General features: G+C 44.8%; 1 protein-coding gene across 1 annotated transcript in view; it reads right to left on the reverse strand.

Annotated features, from left to right (window-relative positions):
- Positions 1 to 556: 556 nt before the first annotated feature.
- The window catches only part of GRK7 (G protein-coupled receptor kinase 7), a 67204-nt gene continuing 47939 nt past the window's right edge, over positions 557 to 19821 (reverse strand). Inside the window, exon 4 of the mRNA XM_040348798.1 lies at positions 557 to 1281. Coding sequence (XP_040204732.1) covers positions 936 to 1281 — 346 coding nt within the window. The 3' untranslated portion in view covers positions 557 to 935. The remainder of the gene's footprint in view (positions 1282 to 19821) is intronic.

The following is a 19821-nucleotide window of genomic DNA, read 5'->3' on the forward strand; positions in this document are numbered from 1 at the left end:
CAATGTGCATAGCGCTAAATGACGTCGCAAGGACGTCATTGGTTTCGACGTAAACGTAAATGGCGTCCAGCGCCATTCACGGACGACTTACGCAAACGACGTACATTTTTAAATTTCGACGAGGGAACGGCGGCCATACTTAACATTGGTTGCCCCTCATATAGCAGGGGCAACTTTACACGTCGCAAATGCTGCGGAAACGTCGTAAATTCACTGCGTCGACCGCGCGTACGTTCGGGAATCTCGCGTAAATAGCTAATTTGCATAGACGACGGGGAAAACGACGTCGGCGACACCTAGCGGCGGGAAAAAAAATGTATCTAAGATCTGACAGCGTAAAAGCCTTACGCCTGTCAGATTTAGTGGATATCTATGCGTAACTGATTCTAAGAATCAGTTGCATAGATAGGCCGGGCCAGATTAGGACTTACGAGGGCGCAAATGGCGTTGCGCTGTCGTAAGCCCTTTGAGAATCTGGCCCAGCATTTTTAGCTTGCACATGATTGGATAATAAAATAAAGCAGAGCTTCCCCTCATTTCAGATCTACCCCTCAGATTTACAGCGACGGCACTTCCAAGTGCACTTTCAGTCCAATTTCAAGTGCAAAGTGGATTTGCCTTTCGTAAGTAACTAACCCCCATTGTTTTCTAGCTTCTGAGTGTGCATAACAGCATCAAATAACAGAGTGCTCTAATGAGGCCATTGATGGGCAGCAACTGATAGATTCCAGTCAACCTCTGAACCCTGATCCTTTAAGCTGTGTTTCGATACAATTTCAGATAGTACCTTGTTTACTTCTTTTCCAGAGGGATCTGGTGAACAAGTGACTTGCATTGAGAGAACTTAACTAGAGGAAAACGATATCTGCAGCTATCTGAATAAAACTGCTTAAAAAATATGCCCCATTCTGCCACTAATTTACAGAGAATGCTTACTATATTATGGAACACACTCCTGATTTTTTCTCACCATCGCTAAACGAGAATTTTCCAGTGCTTTGCCTGTTTGGGTCATTGAGCTCATCATATAGTCCAGTTTCAATGATTTCTTGTTGCCAGCTGATTGGCACTGCACCAGTTGCAAACCTCTTGAATAATTTGTTATCTTTTTCATCAAAGTCAATCCCTTTGACCTCAGAGAAATCAGCTATGTCTGCGATGTCCTTAGCATAGACCACAGACGGGTCTGGGACAAACGGAGGGTCCACCATCTCAGCCTCCAGTCTGTTGAAGTTTATTGAACTAAAGAAATGATGTTTCCGCGGGTCATCATCATTGGATCTATTAGAGAGGATGTCACAAAGCTGGTTAAGAGAGATACATCATGTTCAGCTATACGTCATGAAAAGACCCCTGATTGCCCCCCCTGACACATTACAAGGCCATGTCGCATGATATTTAAAAAGAAAAGTCAGCTTTGCAATTTAAAATGAAAGATTATTGCATCACGTGGCCTTACAATTTTTAGGTAGATACCTATTTACTGCTAGCAGCAATGCCTTATGCCCTGTACACACGATAGGTTAGTCTGATGAAAACGGTCTGATGGATTTTTCCATCAGCTATCCGATGAAGCTGACTGATGACCGGTCGTGCCTACACACCATCAGTTAAAAAAACGATTGTGTCAGAACGCGGTGATGTAAAACACAACGACGTGCTGAAAAAAATGCTTCCAAGCATGCGTCGACTTGATTCTGAGCATGCGTGGATTTTTAACCGATGGACGTACATACAGACAATCGTTTTTTTCTATAGGTTTTTTATCCATCAGATAATTTTAAAACAAGTTCCTATTTTTTTAACCTATGGATAAATAACCGATGGGGCCCACACACGATCGGTTTGGTCTGATGAAAATGATCCATGAGACCGTTTTCATCAGACTAACCTATCGTGTGTACGCAGCATTAGGCAGGCCATAGATGGAGCCATTTCCCCCCCTTAACATACTCAGTGTTGATGTGGGAATCCCTCCCATGGAGCCTTTGGCCCCATACACACGAGAGGATTTATCCGCAGATACGGTCCAGCGGACCGTTTCCACGGATAAATCCTCTCAAAGATTTCCGCAGATTTCGATGCGATGGAGTGTACACACCATCGCATTGAAATCCGCGCGGAAATCCTCTGCCGATGACGTGTCGCGCTGTCGCCGCTATTATGACGCGGCGACGGGCGCGACGCTGTCATATAAGGAATTCCACGCATGCGTCAAATCATTACGACACGTGCGGGGAATCCCTTTGGACGAATGGATCCGGTAAGTCTGTACAGACGAGCGGATCCATCCGTTGGAATGGATTCCAGCAGATGGATTTGTTGTGCAACACAGCAAATATCCGATCTGCTGGAATCCATCCCAGAGGAGATTTCTCCGCGGAAACAGATCCGCTGGCGTGTACACACCATAGGATCTATCCGCAGAAACCCATTTGCTGGGATTTATCTGCGGATGGATTCTATCGTGTGTACGGGGCCTTTGAGTTCTCCTGAAGGGGGCGGGGGGAGCCATCCCTGCCGGGAGAACACAGTAACTACTACTAGTATCTATAATAGCCGCTGGCAATAATTGCATGTAAAATCCGACAGGCTAATCATGCCCAAGTTGATCGAAAGTTTAACTTACGAAAAAAGAGTAAAAAAGAGGAAAGGTCTGGTGTCCCCAGTAACACACTTCCATCCCTGTTACATATAGTCAAAACAAAAGGATTCCCCCCGGGACTTTAAATGAAGTGGGTAACGTTTCCGCCAGTAAAGATAACAGTAATTGTATAGTATATAATTTATTCAAGTAAAATTGTGTACTAATATTTATTGTTTATGTATCGTTTCAATTGGCAATTGTTGTTGTTATCTATGTATGTAACAATTTTACTTTACGCATGTAAACAATTTTACTTGAATAAATTATATACTATACAATTACTGATATCTTTATTGGCTGAAACGTTACCCACTTCATTTAAAGTCCCGGGGGGAATCCTTTTGTTTTGAACGTTTAACTTAGGTACACATTTAGCCTGCCCATACATGGCCCAAAACTGGGTTGGTTCCTGGTTGACAGGCCGAGCCTCGAACCATCTTTAGATCTTTCACTGCAAATACAGTATTCATCTGAGGCTGTAGGCACAGCCTACAGACCCACTCACATGCCAGAAAATGCCCTGCTGTTTTTCAGGAGGAATTCAAGACATAGGGTACATTTTTTCAGGGTGTTGCAACATTTTACACGTTCCCTCTAACACAGCAAATCTTCACTTTTCGATTTCAAGTCTATTTTAACTGGCAGTCACAATCAAGTTAGCGTAATTCCAGAAGCCATGTTTTATCTCCGCAATAACAAGCAGTTACCAACAAATCAAAAGGCTATTAGGATTTTCCAAAGGTTCCACCATGAAGATGGTATTTACTGCTGGAACATGCTGGTGAAAGGTATCCATAGATGAAATAAGAACACTACACGTTGAGTATTGGGTAAGAGTACAGTACATGACGCTGTCAGTTAGACCTTGTACACACGACCGAGGAACTCGTCGGAAAAGACACATCGTTTTCCTCGACGAGTTCCTTGTTAGGCTTGTCGAGAAACTCGACAAGCTTTCTTTGCGTACACACTGTCAAGACCAAAACTCGTCGTTCAGGGGAAGTTAGATTCCACTGGCACAACCCTTGGGGCTTCTTTTGCGAATTTCATGTTACTGCGTGTTAAAGCGGGAGTTCACCCATTTGTAAAAAAAAAAATGTTCTCCCCTTAGCTTCCTGCTCGTTCGGTCTAGGGGAATCGGCTATTTGTATTAAAATATGAGCAGTACTTACCCGTTTTCGAGCTGCATCTTCTTCCGTCGCTTCCGGGTATGGGTCTTCGGGAGCGGGCGTTCCTTCTTGAGTGACAGCCTTCCGAGAGGCTTCCGACGGTCGCATCCATCGCGTCACTCGTAGCCGAAAGAAGCCGAACGTCGGTGCGGCTCTATACTGCGCCTGCGCACCGACGTTCGGCTTCTTTCGGAAAATCGTGACGCGATGGATGCGACCGTCGGAAGCCTCTCGGAAGCCTGTCAATCAAGAAGGAACGCCCATTCCCGAAGCCCATACCCGGAAGCGACGGAGAGGATGCATCTCGTAAACGGGTAAGTACTGCACATATTTTAAAATAAATAGCCGATTCCCCTAGTAAAAACGAGCAGGAATCTAAGGGGGAAAAGTGCCCTCTAAGGGTGAACCCCCGCTTTAAGTAAAAGTTTGGTGAGAGACGATTTGCACTTTTCAGTCTGTTAAAGGGTGACAAACGTGCTATCTCCATTACAAACGCCCGTCTCATACTTTATTCTGAGCATGCGCGGGTTTCTTAGCATACACACGATCATGTTTCTCGTCGAAAACCAGCCCGACGAGGAACACGACGAGGAAATTGAGACTCCCATCGAGGAAAAAGAGAACTTCCTCGACAGTTTTCTTGATGAAAAGCATACACACAACCGTTTTTCTCGGCAAAAAAGCTCTGCCACCAAGTTTCTTGATGGATTCTGTTGAGTTTCACCCTCCCATAAACCCGAGCCACCAAATTGCATCTTTTTTTCACCTTTGTTAGAGCAGAAATAGTTGCACATAATAAATAATTGGCAGATATCGGTGTAATCCTGCTGGGTATTCTGCAACAATTTTTGCACAGCTTCATATGACTAGTTGTGTTTAAACATTATTGGCAACGTTTCCAAATTTGTGCAGAATACATTTCTATTGATTGCTATGGAAAGCAGCAATATGCCTTAGCACTTTGCCCCTTGCTTATTCAATGAGCCTAACATTGTTATAGCAATAACATAACTATAGAAGAAACTCACATGTATGGTCCTTCCCTTCTAGATTGTAAGCTCTAACGAGCAGGACACTGGTTCCTCCTGTATTGAGTTGAATTTCAACTGTACTGTTTGCCCTAACGTTGTAAAACTGTTGGCTCCATATAAATCCTGTATATAATAATAATAAAGGTAGTCCTTTTTTCTGATCTTTTTCAGAAACACCGAAGGCCGGCTGGTTTCCAAGTACAGTTGGCTATTGTACAGCAAACCCAAAGTGCCCTGGAGAACACCACTGCACTTATTAGCACAAACAAGTGCAAACTGTACAATTTCTGAACACTGGAATGAATTTATATATGCTTTTCCAAGCAGAAGAACACTGGGGAAATATGTAGGCTCAAATGAGCCTATACGGCATATGCGCATAGCTTCCAACTATACTTTATTTGAGACCAAATCCCTGTGTCCCTTGTGCAGCCTCGCTTGCCCCTCTTTTTGTTCTAATATGTGAGTTGAACGAAAAAGAGCTGTCAGCTCAGGTAGGAGCCACTACACTAACCATGTGAGGTTAGTCCAGTGATCTCCCCCGCTGAGCTGTTGTGTTCTGACAGTGGGGCAGCCCCCCCCAGCCAGTCTGATAAATATTCCTATCGCACACGTTCCTGGTAGATATGGCTCATAAAATGGTGGGTGCTGCAGCCATTACCAGTTGGGTCCTGGAAACATCAAACAAGAGTACATACTCGCCAGCACACCATGGATCGACAATTTCCGTCCAAAATTTATAATGAAAAAGATCACATCACAAAGGAAAGTGCAAAGTTTCGGAGCCGCACAGGTCCCCTTCATCAGGTATGTGCGCAGCCCTCCCACCAGAACACTCAGATCAGTGCTCTCTGCCTTTGACTAAGAGTGCAGATCGGGAGTCAGGCGGATGCCGAATTTTCAGCATGCGCGTCCGACTAAAAGGCTTCTGTTGGACAGACAGACATAAACACGGGCCAAATATCAGACTTTTTTTACGAGCTGTTGGCCCCCGACATTTGGCCCCTGTGTTTGAGATTTTATGCTGCAGTAAAAATTTTGGGGTAGATTCACGTAGAATGGCGTATTTTTGTGCGGGCGTAACGTATCCTATTTACGTTACGCCTCCCCAACTTTTACAGGCAAGTGCTGTATTCTTAAAAGAAAGTTGCGGCGGTGTAGCGTAAATAGGCCGGCGTAAGCCCGCCTAATTCAAATTGTGAAGAGGTGGGCGTGTGTTATGGAAATCAACCCTGACCCGGCGTGATTGACGTTTTCACGAACGGCGCATGCGCCGTCCGTGGAATTTTCCAGTGTGCATTGCTCCAAAGTACGCCGCAAAGAGGTCATTGGTTTCGACGTGAACGTAAATGACGTCCAGCCCCATTCACGGACGACTTACGCAAACGACGTAAATTTTTCAAATTTCGTCGCGGGAACGACGGCCATACTTAACATTGGTACACCGCATATACGCCTCATATAGCAGGGGTAACTTTACGCCGGGAAAAGCCTAACGTAAACATCGTAACTGTACTGCGTCGGCCGGGCGTACGTTCGTGAATTCGCGTATCTAGCTGATTTACATATTCTAGGTGTAAATCAGCGTACACGCCCCTAGCGGCCAGCATAAATATGCAGTTAAGATCAGACGGCGTAAGAGACTTACGCCGGTCGGATCTAATAGAAATCTATGCGTAACTGATTCTATGAATCAAGTCGACGCATGCTTGGAAGCATTGAACTTCGTTTTTTTCAGCACGTCGTTGTGTTTTACGTCACCGTGGTCTGACACGATCGTTTTTTTAACTGATGGTGTGTGGGCGCGACGGACCATCAGTCAGCTTCATCGGTTAACCGATGACAACGGTCCTTCAGACCGTTCTCATCGGATGGACTGATCGTGTGTACAAGGCTTTAGATCTTTGTGGTTTGCGTCCTTTGCTTACATACTGTGTGCTAAAAGGTGTCCCTCTTTATCATTTCATAAAGTTCAGAGATATGCATATGTGGCCACTGGGTAAACAAGAGCAGAAAAAATCATCTATGGGTAGGTACATCAACGGATTTGCTTTGAGTACAAAATGTACAGCCACTGAGCCATTTCATTCTACCTTCCAAACCGTCTGCAACTATAGAGATAACTTTAGCACCCTCTACTGGAAAGAAAAAATATATTTTTCAATTTGCAGCATTGCATTCATAGAATATGCATATGATATGTACAAGCACAGTTTATCAACTATGATTAATAACAGAGGAGGACTGACAGTTGGGGAAAGAAGGCAAAAGCCCAACAGGTCACTAATATTTTTGAAAAATGAAGGCCAGCACTCAGGGCCGGATTCCAGACAAGGCCAACAAGGCCAGGCCTCGGGGCGGCAGTGGGTGCAGGGGCGGCACTGCGGCTGAGAGGAGAGGACACATTCACTTTCATATCGGGAGTTCCCCCCTGTCATGCGGATGGTGAGAGGAGAGAAAACAGAGGGAAGAGGAGGTGAGATAGTTCTTGGCAGCAGCAACCCCCCTCCCGCTTCTCAATGTCATTTTGTCATTTTCGGCAGCAGCACCCCCCAATGCTCAATGTCATTTTTGGCAGCAACACCCCCCCCCCCCCGCTTCTCAGTGTCCTGCCTAAAAAGTCCCCCGGCAGTTAATGCCCCCCCCGTACCGCGCAGGCGGGGGCGGCATTGAAGGACCCGGCCTTGGGGTGGCAAAGGGAGTAAATCCGGGCCTGCCAGCACTGAGAGCGTAGGGGGTTCCATTAGGGTTTGAACAAGCTCATACAATGCAGTGGTGTGTACACTATACATAAGCTTTTTTTTCATACATAGGGTCTACTATACATAGGTGTTTAGTTGATGCCGCTGCTTTTTAGGCAATCCTTGCACATATTTCAGTTTACTTTTTTTTTATGTCAGTAATTAGTCTTAGTCATGCCTATCTTGCAGGAGGATCAAGCCGCTGCTACTGAACCATCATTACTACAGCCATATCATTTTTAATATTATGACAGTGGCGGAGCGTCCATAAAGGGTGCAGGAGCGCTGCCCCCTCTCTCCTTTCACCTGTCAATCACCAATAGATAGATTCATGCATTGCAAGTGCCTGATTAGAGCTGTCAGCTGTCAGCGTCCTTCCAAATTGGTAAACAGCGGGCGCAATGCTGTGCGTTCGCTGTTTACACAGTGTTGTGTTAGGGAAGCGAATAAATCACTTCCCTAACACTGACCCGCCTCTCAGCCAATCAGGTGCTCGGGTCTGGTTACCCTGTCACCTGATTGGTTGAAACGACAGGCGCTGTGATTGGACACTTATTAGGTGTCCAATCATAGCAGAGACGGGAAGAGGACGGGAGAACACATGGAGGACTCATAGTGTGGAGGACAGCAACAAGACAGGCAAGTGCCGGGCGGGGGTGGGGGTTGGGTTTTCATGGGCACACTGGCAGCATTTGATGGGGCACAGTAGCGGCAATTGATGGGGCACACTGGCAGCAATTATTGGGGCACACTGGCGACAATTGATGGGGCACACTGGCGGCAATTGATGGGGCACACTGGCGGCAATTGGTGGGGCACACTGCGGCAATTGATGGGGCACAGTGGCGTTAATTGATGGGCACAGTGGTGGCAATTGATGGGCATAGTGGTGGCAATTGAGGGGCACAGTGGCGGCAATTGATGGGGCACAGTGGTGGCAAATGATGGGCACAGTGGTGGCAATTAATGGGGCACAGTGGCGGCAATTGATGGGGCACACTGGCGGCAATTGATGGGCACACTGGCAGCAATTGATGGGTACAGTAGCTGCATTTGATGGCACAGTGGCAGCAATTTATGGGTATAGTGGCTGTACACTTGATGGTTTTTTTTTTCAGTTTGTTTGCGCCCCCCCAAAAATTTTGAGCACCAGCCGCCACTGATACTATGTGACATGTAAACATGTATCCTGCAACAAAGAGCCACCTAAAGTTAATCTTTAAACTGTTTAGGCTGCAAATGAATCTTGCAGCTGATTAAACGTCTCTTTTATGTGTCTTACAATAATTAGATGTACGTATGTCTCCAAATTCTCTCTGTACTAGACCCCCTTCAAAATGTTAAAGGCTTTGTACACTGCAAAACTGTTGTTTGAACTAGGTACTAGTGTAGTTACTTTATATTTCTTGTGTCATTTGTTTGCCTTACCTTGTAAATTTGATGGGCTCACATGTTGTGGATGCAGTTTGTAGTATAAAGGCTGATCAGTTCCCCTATGACCATGTATTCTATTCACCTACATTTTCCCTATTTGCAAAAGGGGAATCAGCTGTCAGCTAAATGTAAAAAAAAAAAAAAGCAATGGTGGCAATGTGAAATTTAGCAAAAAAATGGTGTGGGGTCCCCCCCAATCCATACCAGGCTCTTTGGGTCCGGTATGGATTTTTAGGGGAACCCCCTTGCCAATATGTAAAAATGGCGTGGGGTCCCCTCAATATTCATACCAGACCCTTAGCATGCAGCCTGGCAGGTCAGAAAAGGGGGGTGAGCGAGTGCCCCCTCTTGAACCATACCATTCCACATGCCCCCAACATAAGGGGGGGGGGTGCTTTGGTGGCAAAGTTGGTCAGTGACGTTACAAAGGGGCAGTGCCACCCGGTAACATTTGTTTTTATTTTTGTTGTTTAAATGAAGGACTTGTCATAAAACTGTCTACTGTCTTTTTACACTACACTTTTTTTTTTATTGGTGAATGAATGAATGAATGACTTGTATAGCGCTACACATTCGAACTGAATCGCCTCTTTCCAGCCAGTGTCTGCTTGGCTGGTGCGGTCATTTTACCCTGTAGGATCTCGACACACTCGTGGTCGGGATTCGAACCAGCGACCCTTTTGCTGCTAGGCGAAAGTGCTACTCACTACACCACTGTGCTGCCTGGTGAATGAGTAGGCTGTTAAAGGGGGCTTCCAGATTTCGATAAGACCCCCCAACATGAGAACATGTGGCCTGGTATGGTTCAGGGGGGGGGCACTTGCTTGCCCCCTCCTTTCCTGACCTGCTGGGCTGCATGCTTGGATAAGGGTCTGGTATTAATTTTGGGGGGGACCCTCACACCATTTTTTTTTTTCATTTTCATGGGGGTTTCCCCCATAATCCATACCAGACCCGAATAGCCTAGTGTGGATGGGGGGGACCCCACGCCATTTTGTTTCCTAATTTTTCATTGCCGCCATATTTTTTCTTTACATTTAGCTGACAGTGTGGAACACCGCTGACAGCTGATAACTCATCGTTTGATAAGGACACGGTGGTGTGTGGGTTCCCCTCAAAATCCATACCAGACCCGAATGCTTTTTTTCTTAATTTTTCAGTGTCGCCATATTTTTTTTCTTACATTCAGCTGATGACACGGCGGCCACCCACTCTTTAACAACCATGACAGTTACTGGTTGTTAAGGACGCCGGTAGCTGCCCAATCATTGACAACCAGCTATTTACAGACTGTGTTAAGGCTGCTGGCTACCGATAGTGGTAAATTACAGCAAGCTTTCACTACTAAAATACTGTATGACTTTATAAAATAACTGTGGTACATTAGTACCGTGTTTCCCCGAAAATAAGACCTACCCCGAAAATAAGACCTAGCGTTATTTTCCAGGAGGGCTGCGATATAAGCCCTACCCCGAAAATAAGCCCTAGTTTAAAATGTTTGTAACATCCTATAATCCACTCTATTACAGTAGTATATAATGTACAATGTGTGTGTTTCTGTAATAAAATTGCAGGGAAGAGAGCTCCGGCGGGTCACAGAAGCGATGAACGAAGGTATTTGGCACAATTATATTACAGAAACACACACATTATATACTACTGTAATAGAGTGGATTATAGGATTTTACAAGCATTTTAACTCCGTTTACACTGGGGATTCCTGTCAGGCAGGGAGAGAGAGGGGGAGAAAAGACAGCACATTACATGGTAAGACCTACCCCGAAAATAAGCCCTACTGTGTCTTTTGTTGCCAACATTAATATAAGACCCGGGCTTATTTTCGGGGAAACACGGTAGCGTTTTTCGAAGCAAATTTTTTTTAAACAATGTGCGATATCTTACTGCATTGGATGCAGTAGGATACCCCACTGTGAATGGAGCCCTGTGTGAGATCTAATTACTATTTAGCTCTCACCTACAGAGCACTGGGTCTGAGAACCAGAGATTGTGGTATGTTGTTTCTTCACAGGAAATGTCAGATCTACAGACAAAGGACATACATTAACCTGTGCAGTGTCATGTTGCATGCCTCATGCTTCAACTTAAACAGAAATATTCTGGCACCAGAATGTGAAAATTTACTCTACTATAAGTTGCATGCACAGGGCAACAAATGACTACAGGATCAATGCACATCTTATACAGGTGAAAAACAAAAGATTTTACCTTCTACATAGAAAGGAAAACATGCTGCCTCCCTAATCAGCAAAGCAGTGCCTTGTGGCATATTGACCAGCGGCGGTCCGTCCATAGAGGGCGCTGGAGCGCCGCCCCCTCTGGCTCTGCACCGCCACTGAAAATAACATACATTCATGCATTGCATGAATGTATGTTATTGTTGCCAGCTGTCGCTGGTCTATTCAGGTGGCCGGAAATTGAGCGTCGACCACCAGAATAACGGCAGCTGGTTGGCTGTGCGGAAGTGCCTATCAGAGCCAGCGGCGTCGAAGTATTAAGGTCGAAGTATTAAGGTAAGTGCATTTTACAGGGCACAATGGCGACAATGGGCACAGAGGCGACAAAGGGCACAGTGCCATCAATGGGCACAGTGGCAACAATTAAAGGGCACAGTGATATGCACAGTGGCAACAATGGGCACAGTGGCATCAATAGGCACAGTGGCATCAATGGGCACAGTAGTGACAATGGGCACAGTGGCGACAATTAAAGGGCACAGTGGTGACAATTGGCACAGTGGCGACAATTGAGGGGCATAGAGGTGACAATTGGCACAGTAGTGACAATTGAGGGACACAGTGGCTGCGTTTGATGGCATGGCACAGTGGTGACAATTGATGGCACAGTGGCTGTGTTTGATGGCATGGCACAGTGATTGCGTTTGATGGCATGGCACAGCGACTGCTTTTGATGGCATGGCACAGCGACTGCGTTTGATGGCATGGCACAACGGCTGCTTTTGATGGCATGGCACAGCGGCTGCGTTTGATGGCATGACACATGATGGCATGACAATTCATAGTTTCCAAAACTGCACCATTAATAAAAATACCTAAGCCGGTGACAACACACTGGACTAGATCTCAGAAGAAGCTCCATTCGGAACTCTTCAAATCTACCTTAGGTAATAAAATAAAAACAATCCAATCACCTCAAACAGCCTCAGAAACACTGGATGCCATAAATGCAGCCCTATTACAGTCAGCCGACTTAATAGCGCCGAAACGCAAGGCTTGCATCCGGAAAAACAACTCCGGCTGGTTTAACAACCAGCTGTCGTTACTGAAGCAAGAGCGCAGAAGGGCGGAAGCCGCCTGGAAAAGAAACGCTTCAGAGGAGAACCTCATCATCTATAAGGCAATAACAAGAAAATACCATAAAGAGATCTTCAAAGCCCAAAAATATCACTTTTCCAATGCCATCACTAACGCCATAAACCGCCCCCGCGAACTCTTCAAGCTGGTCACTCAGACCATGAATCCAGGATGTCTTGAACCCCCCAGTTCAGATACCCAAGAATTCTGTAATGAATTATCGGATTTCTTCATCAATAAAATTGAGAGAATCCGGGAAAGCATTCAGCAAAACAATACCCCCTTCAACCCCCCCCTCAATCATTCACACAACACCCACAGAAATTTGCTACAATCAACAAAGTTCACTCTGAAACCCATCTCCATCGATGCCGCTAAAAATATAATCGGTACTTTGCGAAACAGCACAGTGCCTAATGATATTATCCCCACTAAACTGCTAAAGGAATGTGCCGATATCCTGGCACCGCCCATCATGCAGCTTATAAACCAGTCATTCAAGGAAGGCATAGTGCCCTCCCTGCTGAAAGAGGGCACAATCCAACCCATCTTGAAGAAACCCACCCTAGACCCCAAGGACCCAAGTCACCGCCGTCCGATAACAGGCCTAACCACCTTCTCCAAGGTAATGGAAAAAGTAGTGGTACAACAGCTGCAACAGCATCTAGATACCCATAACCTACTTGATCCATTTCAATCGGGTTTCCGTCCCGGACACGGGACGGAAACAGCATTGCTCAAAATTTGGGATGACGCCCTTCGAGGCCGCAGACGAAGGAGAATCCCGTCTCCTGGTTCTGTTGGACCTAAGCGCAGCTTTCGACGCGGTAGACCACAAACTATTACTGACTCGGCTAGCTGAAGTAGCCAGAGTCGCAGAAGATGATTTATCATGGTTCTCCTCCTTTCTGGAAAACCGATCACAAACAGTGAAATTGGGACCTTTCACTTCTGAAAAACGCACGGTATCATGCGGAGTCCCTCAGGGATCCCCTCTGTCACCGGTGCTGTTCAATATATATCTTCGCCCTCTCTTTGAAATCATCAGTAGCCAAAAATTACTTTATCATTCATATGCAGACGACACGCAACTGTATTTTCGCATCTGCAACAAAAAGGATCATCGTCTAAATCTAGAGACATGCCTCTCTTTGGTAGAAAACTGGATGACAAAGAGTTATCTTAAACTCAACAGTTCCAAAACAGAACTTCTTCTGTTTCACGCCAGTCGTAAGAGTCAACTGACAACAACCTGGACACCCCCGCCCATTCTGGGCCAAATCATCACCCCTAGCTCCAAAGTCAAAAGTCTTGGGGTCATCTTCGACACCTTCATGACAATGGATGCACAAATACGGTCAGTAGTCAGCGGATCCCACCATCTGCTGCGCCTACTACGCAGAATTATTCCATTTATTCCTAAAGAAGACGTAGCAGTCGTGGTGGGAACAATTGTGAACTCCAGACTGGACTATGCTAATGCCCTTTACCTTGGACTCCCAAAGTACCAAATCGCTCGTCTGCAAGTCGTACAAAATACGGCCGCCAGACTTGTGACTGGGAAAAAAACATGGGAATCAATCTCACCTTCGTTGAGATCCCTTCACTGGTTGCCAGTAAAAGACAGAATTGCTTTTAAAGCACTCTTTCTGACACATAAGTGCATCCATGGGAAAGCTCCGCAATATCTATGCGAAAAGATAAAAGCTCACAACTCCAATCGCGTTCTGCGATCCACGAACCAAAATCTGCTCCAGATACCCAAAGCCAAATTCAAGTCCAAAGGAGAAAGAAGATTTGCGCTCCAAGGTCCCAGACTATGGAATGCTTTACCAACCAGCATTCGGTTGGAGGAAAACCACCTGACCTTCAGAAGAAAGATCAAAACTCATCTCTTTTGATATCAAGAGAGACAGGAACAACGAGCGCCCAGAGGCGATTTAGTTCGCATGTGCCGCGCTATATAAGTTTTTCATTCATTCATTCACAGTGACTGCGTTTGATGGCATGGCACAGTGGTACGAATTGATGGCATAGTGACTGCATTTGATGACATGGCACAGTGGTGATAATTGATGGCACAGTGGCTGCGTTTGATGGCACGGCACAGTGACTGCATTTGATGGCATGGCACAGTGGTGCGAAATTGATGGCATAGTGACTGCATTTGATGGAATGGCACAGTGGTGATAATTGATGGCACAGTGGCTGCGTTTGATGGCATGGCACAGTGGTGACAATTGATGCCACAGTGGCTGCGTTTGATGGCATAGCAAAGTGACTTCATTTTATGGCATGGCACAGTGGTGACAATTGATGGCACAGTGGCTGCATTTGATGGGCACAGTAAGGCTGCAATTTTTTTCTTTTTTTTTTTTTACGTTTGCGCCCCCCCAAAAATTTTGAGCACCAGCCGCCACTGATATTGACTGATTACCTGGTTGGTTAGAGGTTTCATAGGCATAATGATACAGCAGGCACTCTGAAAGTAAAATGCGGTTTATATCTCCTAGCCTAATTTTCTAATAGAAAAATTTCAGCTCATACGATTGCTCTTGGACCTAAGATAGCTGTTCCCTATTGCACATTGATCACCTGGAGCCCAAAAATGTTTTGGAGCTACTTTTGTAGTTTGATTCAGGCCAATTGGTGCACTTTGATTACTATAGAATTGCATAGATGTGCAAAAAAAAAAAACGCAATATGCTTATTTTGTTTAACATTTATGCAGTTTTAAGCTGATAAGTCCACACACAACAAGTGAATTCACAGGTGATACTGTTATTTATAGGCTAATACAAAAACACCCGAAGCTCAAATGCTGTAATACAACACACATAAAAACACATGGAAAAAATGTGCAAAACCACGATGCTCAGGTGTGAATGCAGCCTTGGGAATTGTGTACATGAGCTTTTGTTCACGTTAGAATTGCTTTTTATTCCATAAAAGTCCATGGGAATGCAAAAGCGAATTGAAGCAGCTTGATGCAGCTTAGAAAGAGGTCAACTGTAGGTGAGATGCATCTGTAACTCAGATTGAAGTTTATTAAACTCCAAAATACACCAATTAATTTGAAAGCACACTACATTGGCTGTCTACACAAGCCCTTAAAGGAGAAGTGCAGAATTGTACTCATCCACCTGATGCAGCATCAATCCACTGCCTCTAAGCTCAAGAACTGAGCTATCATGTGACTGCTGATTGCTCACTTCTCAGGCCACTCTGAGCGGTGAGCGGTGACTGTCAATCACTGCTCTCTGCTCTGCCCCTCCAATGCTCACTGGAGTACTGAGAGGCTGAGCCAGCTGCCAGTCAGCAATCTAGCTGGATTCGACCTGGGATCCTCTCAAAGACCGTTGCTGGTCTGTGACATCAGTCCACAGCGGACTTTAGCCCTCTCTCGGGTGATTCTGGGTCACAGGACTGCAAAAGTAAGTGTAATGCTATGACACACGTGAGAAGTATGGCCAAACAAGCTTTGGCCATACTTTTCATTTAAATTGAGTCAGGGCACCCCCTGCCTCTACTTATACTGTACATAGCCATTTTCATAATTTTGCATATGTGCTAATATATTCAACATGTACAGATGGAAATAATGACTTAGCAATGATTTTAATTAACATTTGGCAAATAATTCTTATTATTAAAGCTATAAAAAATATACAATATTATTAAACAATCCAGAGGGGACAGCATAAGTAAGAAGTGAGATTTATAACTCATGATTTGGTCACCTTTTAAAATGAATGACATTTTTGCATGACAACCTGTGTATATCTGTGTTTGTTTTCATTTTGTGGTTGCCTCACTATGCCCTGGATGAGACATTCCATGATCCTTTTACATATATTTTATTTACAGTATTTATCAGACCATAAGACGCACTTTTTCCCCCAAAAATATGGGGGGAAATGTCTTTGCGTCTTATGGAGCGAATGTACATCAGGCACCACCAGGGGGGTGCTACATCTCCAATCAGGTATGCTTTGTAGTACTAAAACATTCTGTATACTTAGATACTTTTGTGGCTTTATTAATCTCACACTCATAGACGTGCGCACAGGGTGTGCCAGGTGTGCCCAGGCACACCCTAATCACCCTGTGCAGCACAGATTGCCCCTACTGCCCTGGCTTCTCCCACCCCCCAACAGCGCTGCCAACTTCCCTCCTCTCCCGCCAGCTATAGCCAAGGGGAGGTATTAGGATGAGTGGGGGAAGGGGCAGTAAATATGTAATTTACCGGTCCCTTACCTATGTGAATTAACACTGTGAGTGATCGGTAGTGTTTGTTTGAGCTTTGGGGTGCACACCCTAATGTAATAGGCTGCGCACACCTATGCTCACACTGATTAACCACTTGCTTACTGGGCACATAAACCCCCTTCGTTCCCAGGCGAAATTTCAGCTTCCGGCACTGCGTCGCTTTAACTGACAATTGCGCGGTAGTGCGACGTGGGTCCCGAACAAATGTGAATGGTTTACACACAGAGCTTCACGTCCTGCTGTGTTACCGGCTGTGTTCCCGTTGATCGCGAGTGTCTGGCGGACATCGCGGCCGCCAGGCACTCGCATCGGCTCCCGAGCGATGCGCCGGGCACGTTGTTTCCCCGCTGCGCGCCCCCAGCGGCGCGCACAGGGAACAACAACAGCAGGACGTCTATGGACGTCCACCCGGCACTTGAGAGCCGCGCTGTGGACGTCTTTCGACCACAGTGCGGATCTCAAGTGGTTAAAGATGTCTTAAGAACAGAAGAGACCAAATGTTAGTTGGATTTGGGTGAGACCAGGATTTTTTCATAGCCAACATAGGCTGTATCCTATCACAGCAGGGCTTTCAGGAGTGTCACACAGCCACCCATACATACACATCATGTTGTCAATTACTGTAGCAGTAGTTGTCGGTGGAACTGTGTATTATTTAAAGAGGAGCTCTAGTCTCCCACCAAAAAAATAAAAGTCAGCAGCTACTGTTTAGACATATGAAAATAGGGGGGAAAGAAATGGGACTTTAAATAAAGCATGTCGCTGTAAATAAACTAGAAAGGGAGTATTAATGAAAATCTAATTTATTTAAATAACATATACCCCTAGGGGTTGTCCATAATATGAACAAGGTCGCAAACATTTAATTATATACCATAACATCAGGGCCGTCTTTACCGCAGGGCAAATGGGGCAGGTGCCCTGGGCCCTGTCACTGTTGGGGGCCCAAAGCAACCCCCTTTGAAAAAAAAAAAAAAAAAATTTTTTTTTTTTTTTTTTTTTTTTTTTTAGGGGTCCGGAGGGGCCCCAGGTGGCAACCCCCCCTTTTTTTATTTATTTTTAAATGAAAAAAAAAAAAATTATATATTTTTATTAAACGGACAATTTTTTTATATATTTTTATTTTATTTTTTATTAAAGGGCCAATTTTTTTTTTAGAGGTCTGGGGGTCCCCAGGGGCCCATAGTTCCCCAGGGCCCCGGATGACAACCCCCCTTTTTTTATAAAAAAAATCTTTTTATTTATATATATATATATATATATATATATATATATATAAATGTTTATTATTATTATTATAGGACCCAGGGGTCCCCAGGGCCCCGGATGGCAACCCCCCTTATTTTTTATAAAAAACATTTTTTTTATATATTTTATTTCTTTTTTTTCTTTTTATATTTATATATATATATATATATATATATATATATATATATATATATATATATATATATATATAATTTTTTTTTTATTAAAGGGCTCAGAGTTCCCCAGGGCCCCATGTGGCAAACACCCTTTATTTTTTTTATAAATGTTTATTTTTTTATTTTTGTTTATATATTTTTTTATTTATTTTTTATTTAAGGGCCCAGAGGTCCCCAGGGCCCTGGATGGCAACCCCCCCCTTTTTTTTATAAATGTTTCTTTATATATATTTTTTATTAAAGGGCCCAGAGGTCCCGGATGGCAACCCCCTTTTTTTTGTAATTTATTTTTATTAAAAAAAAAATATTAAAGGGCCCAGAGGTCCCCAGGGCCCCAGATGGCAACCCCCTTTTTAAAATATATTTTTATATATATTTTTTATTTCTTTTTTCTTTTTATTAAAGGGCCCAGAGGTTCCCAGGGCCCCGGATGGCTACACCCCTTTTTTATATATATTTTTCTTTATTTCTTTCTTTATTTCTTTTTTTGTAAATGGCCCCCCGCTTCTAAATTTGCGGCAGCCCCCCCCCCTGCTTTATTAATTTTAGGCGGCAGCACCCCCCATCCCGGTTCTCTGCTCCAGGGGGCCCATGCCTGAAGCTGTGTAAGTGGCCTCATAATTCCTGATGGCGGCCCTGCCTCCCGTTAAGCCCCTGTGCTGCCCACAAATCAGGCTGAAAATCATCAGCGGCACGCAGCCAGTGACAGTACTGCTTCCCTTCCCAGTGTTTTAAAATGTACAGCACCCCTGGCTTCCCTTTAGATGCGCACTTCTCCCTTCCTGCCACTGGGTGCTGCTTGCATATAAAAGTGAATTAGAATGTGATTTTATAACATCCCCAGTTTGCTCTTCCTGAGGCTGACTTCTTCATGTCCTGCTCCTCAAGGTATGTCACTGTTTGCTAATCTATATTGTAAATTGAAGTTTTCTGTAGAGTGTGCCCAAAGTCTTTATAATATTTGATGATTCACTGCAGGTCTGGTCAGTGTTTTAAAAAGTTCCTCTATTTTACACATGGCATGGCATGGGGGTCACAGCACCGTCTGTCCATTCTGCTTTAGCACCATGGGACCCCATGCCATGCCATGTGTAAAATAGAGGAACTTTTTAAATAACAGACCAGACCTGCAGTCCAGGCTGAGTAAAGCCTCAGAGCAGATGACATTACTGTCTGTATTTAACTGCTTGATGGGCTTATTTTGGGCCTGGCTGGTTCACATGTATGTGTTTTGGCGGCCCACATTTGCGCAGGCACAGCAGCCCATTCATTTGAATGGGCCGCCATGCCTGCATTTCCTGCAAAGAAAAGCGCATGCCTCATGTAATAGGCTGCGCACACGGCACGCCTATGCCCATCAAGCACTGAAATACAGCACTGTCTGTCCATTCTGCTGTCTGCTGTGACTTATCTGCAGTTCCCGCACTGTCAAACTTGCTGCATTTTTAGATGTTTAGGTCACGCTTTTAAAAACACAGTGCGTTTGTGTGTGCAAGAACTGCAGGTAAGTAGCATGGTGCAAAAGCAGAATGGATTTCAAGGCAACTGTATTTTTAAAATGCTGAATGCACCTTTTTCTGCAGGAAACAAAGGCATGGCAGCCCATTCAAATCAATGGGCTGCTGTACCTGCACAAATGAGGACCGCCAAAACATACATGTGAACCAGCCAGGCCCAAAATAAGCTGGAGGGGGGCCCAAAAAAAATGTTTGCCCTGGGCCCAAACCATATTAAAGACGGCCCTGGATAACATAATAAATAGGCAATCATACAA

Source organism: Rana temporaria, chromosome 4, assembly GCF_905171775.1.
Source record: "Rana temporaria chromosome 4, aRanTem1.1, whole genome shotgun sequence".
Classification (NCBI taxonomy): Eukaryota; Metazoa; Chordata; class Amphibia; order Anura; family Ranidae; genus Rana; species Rana temporaria.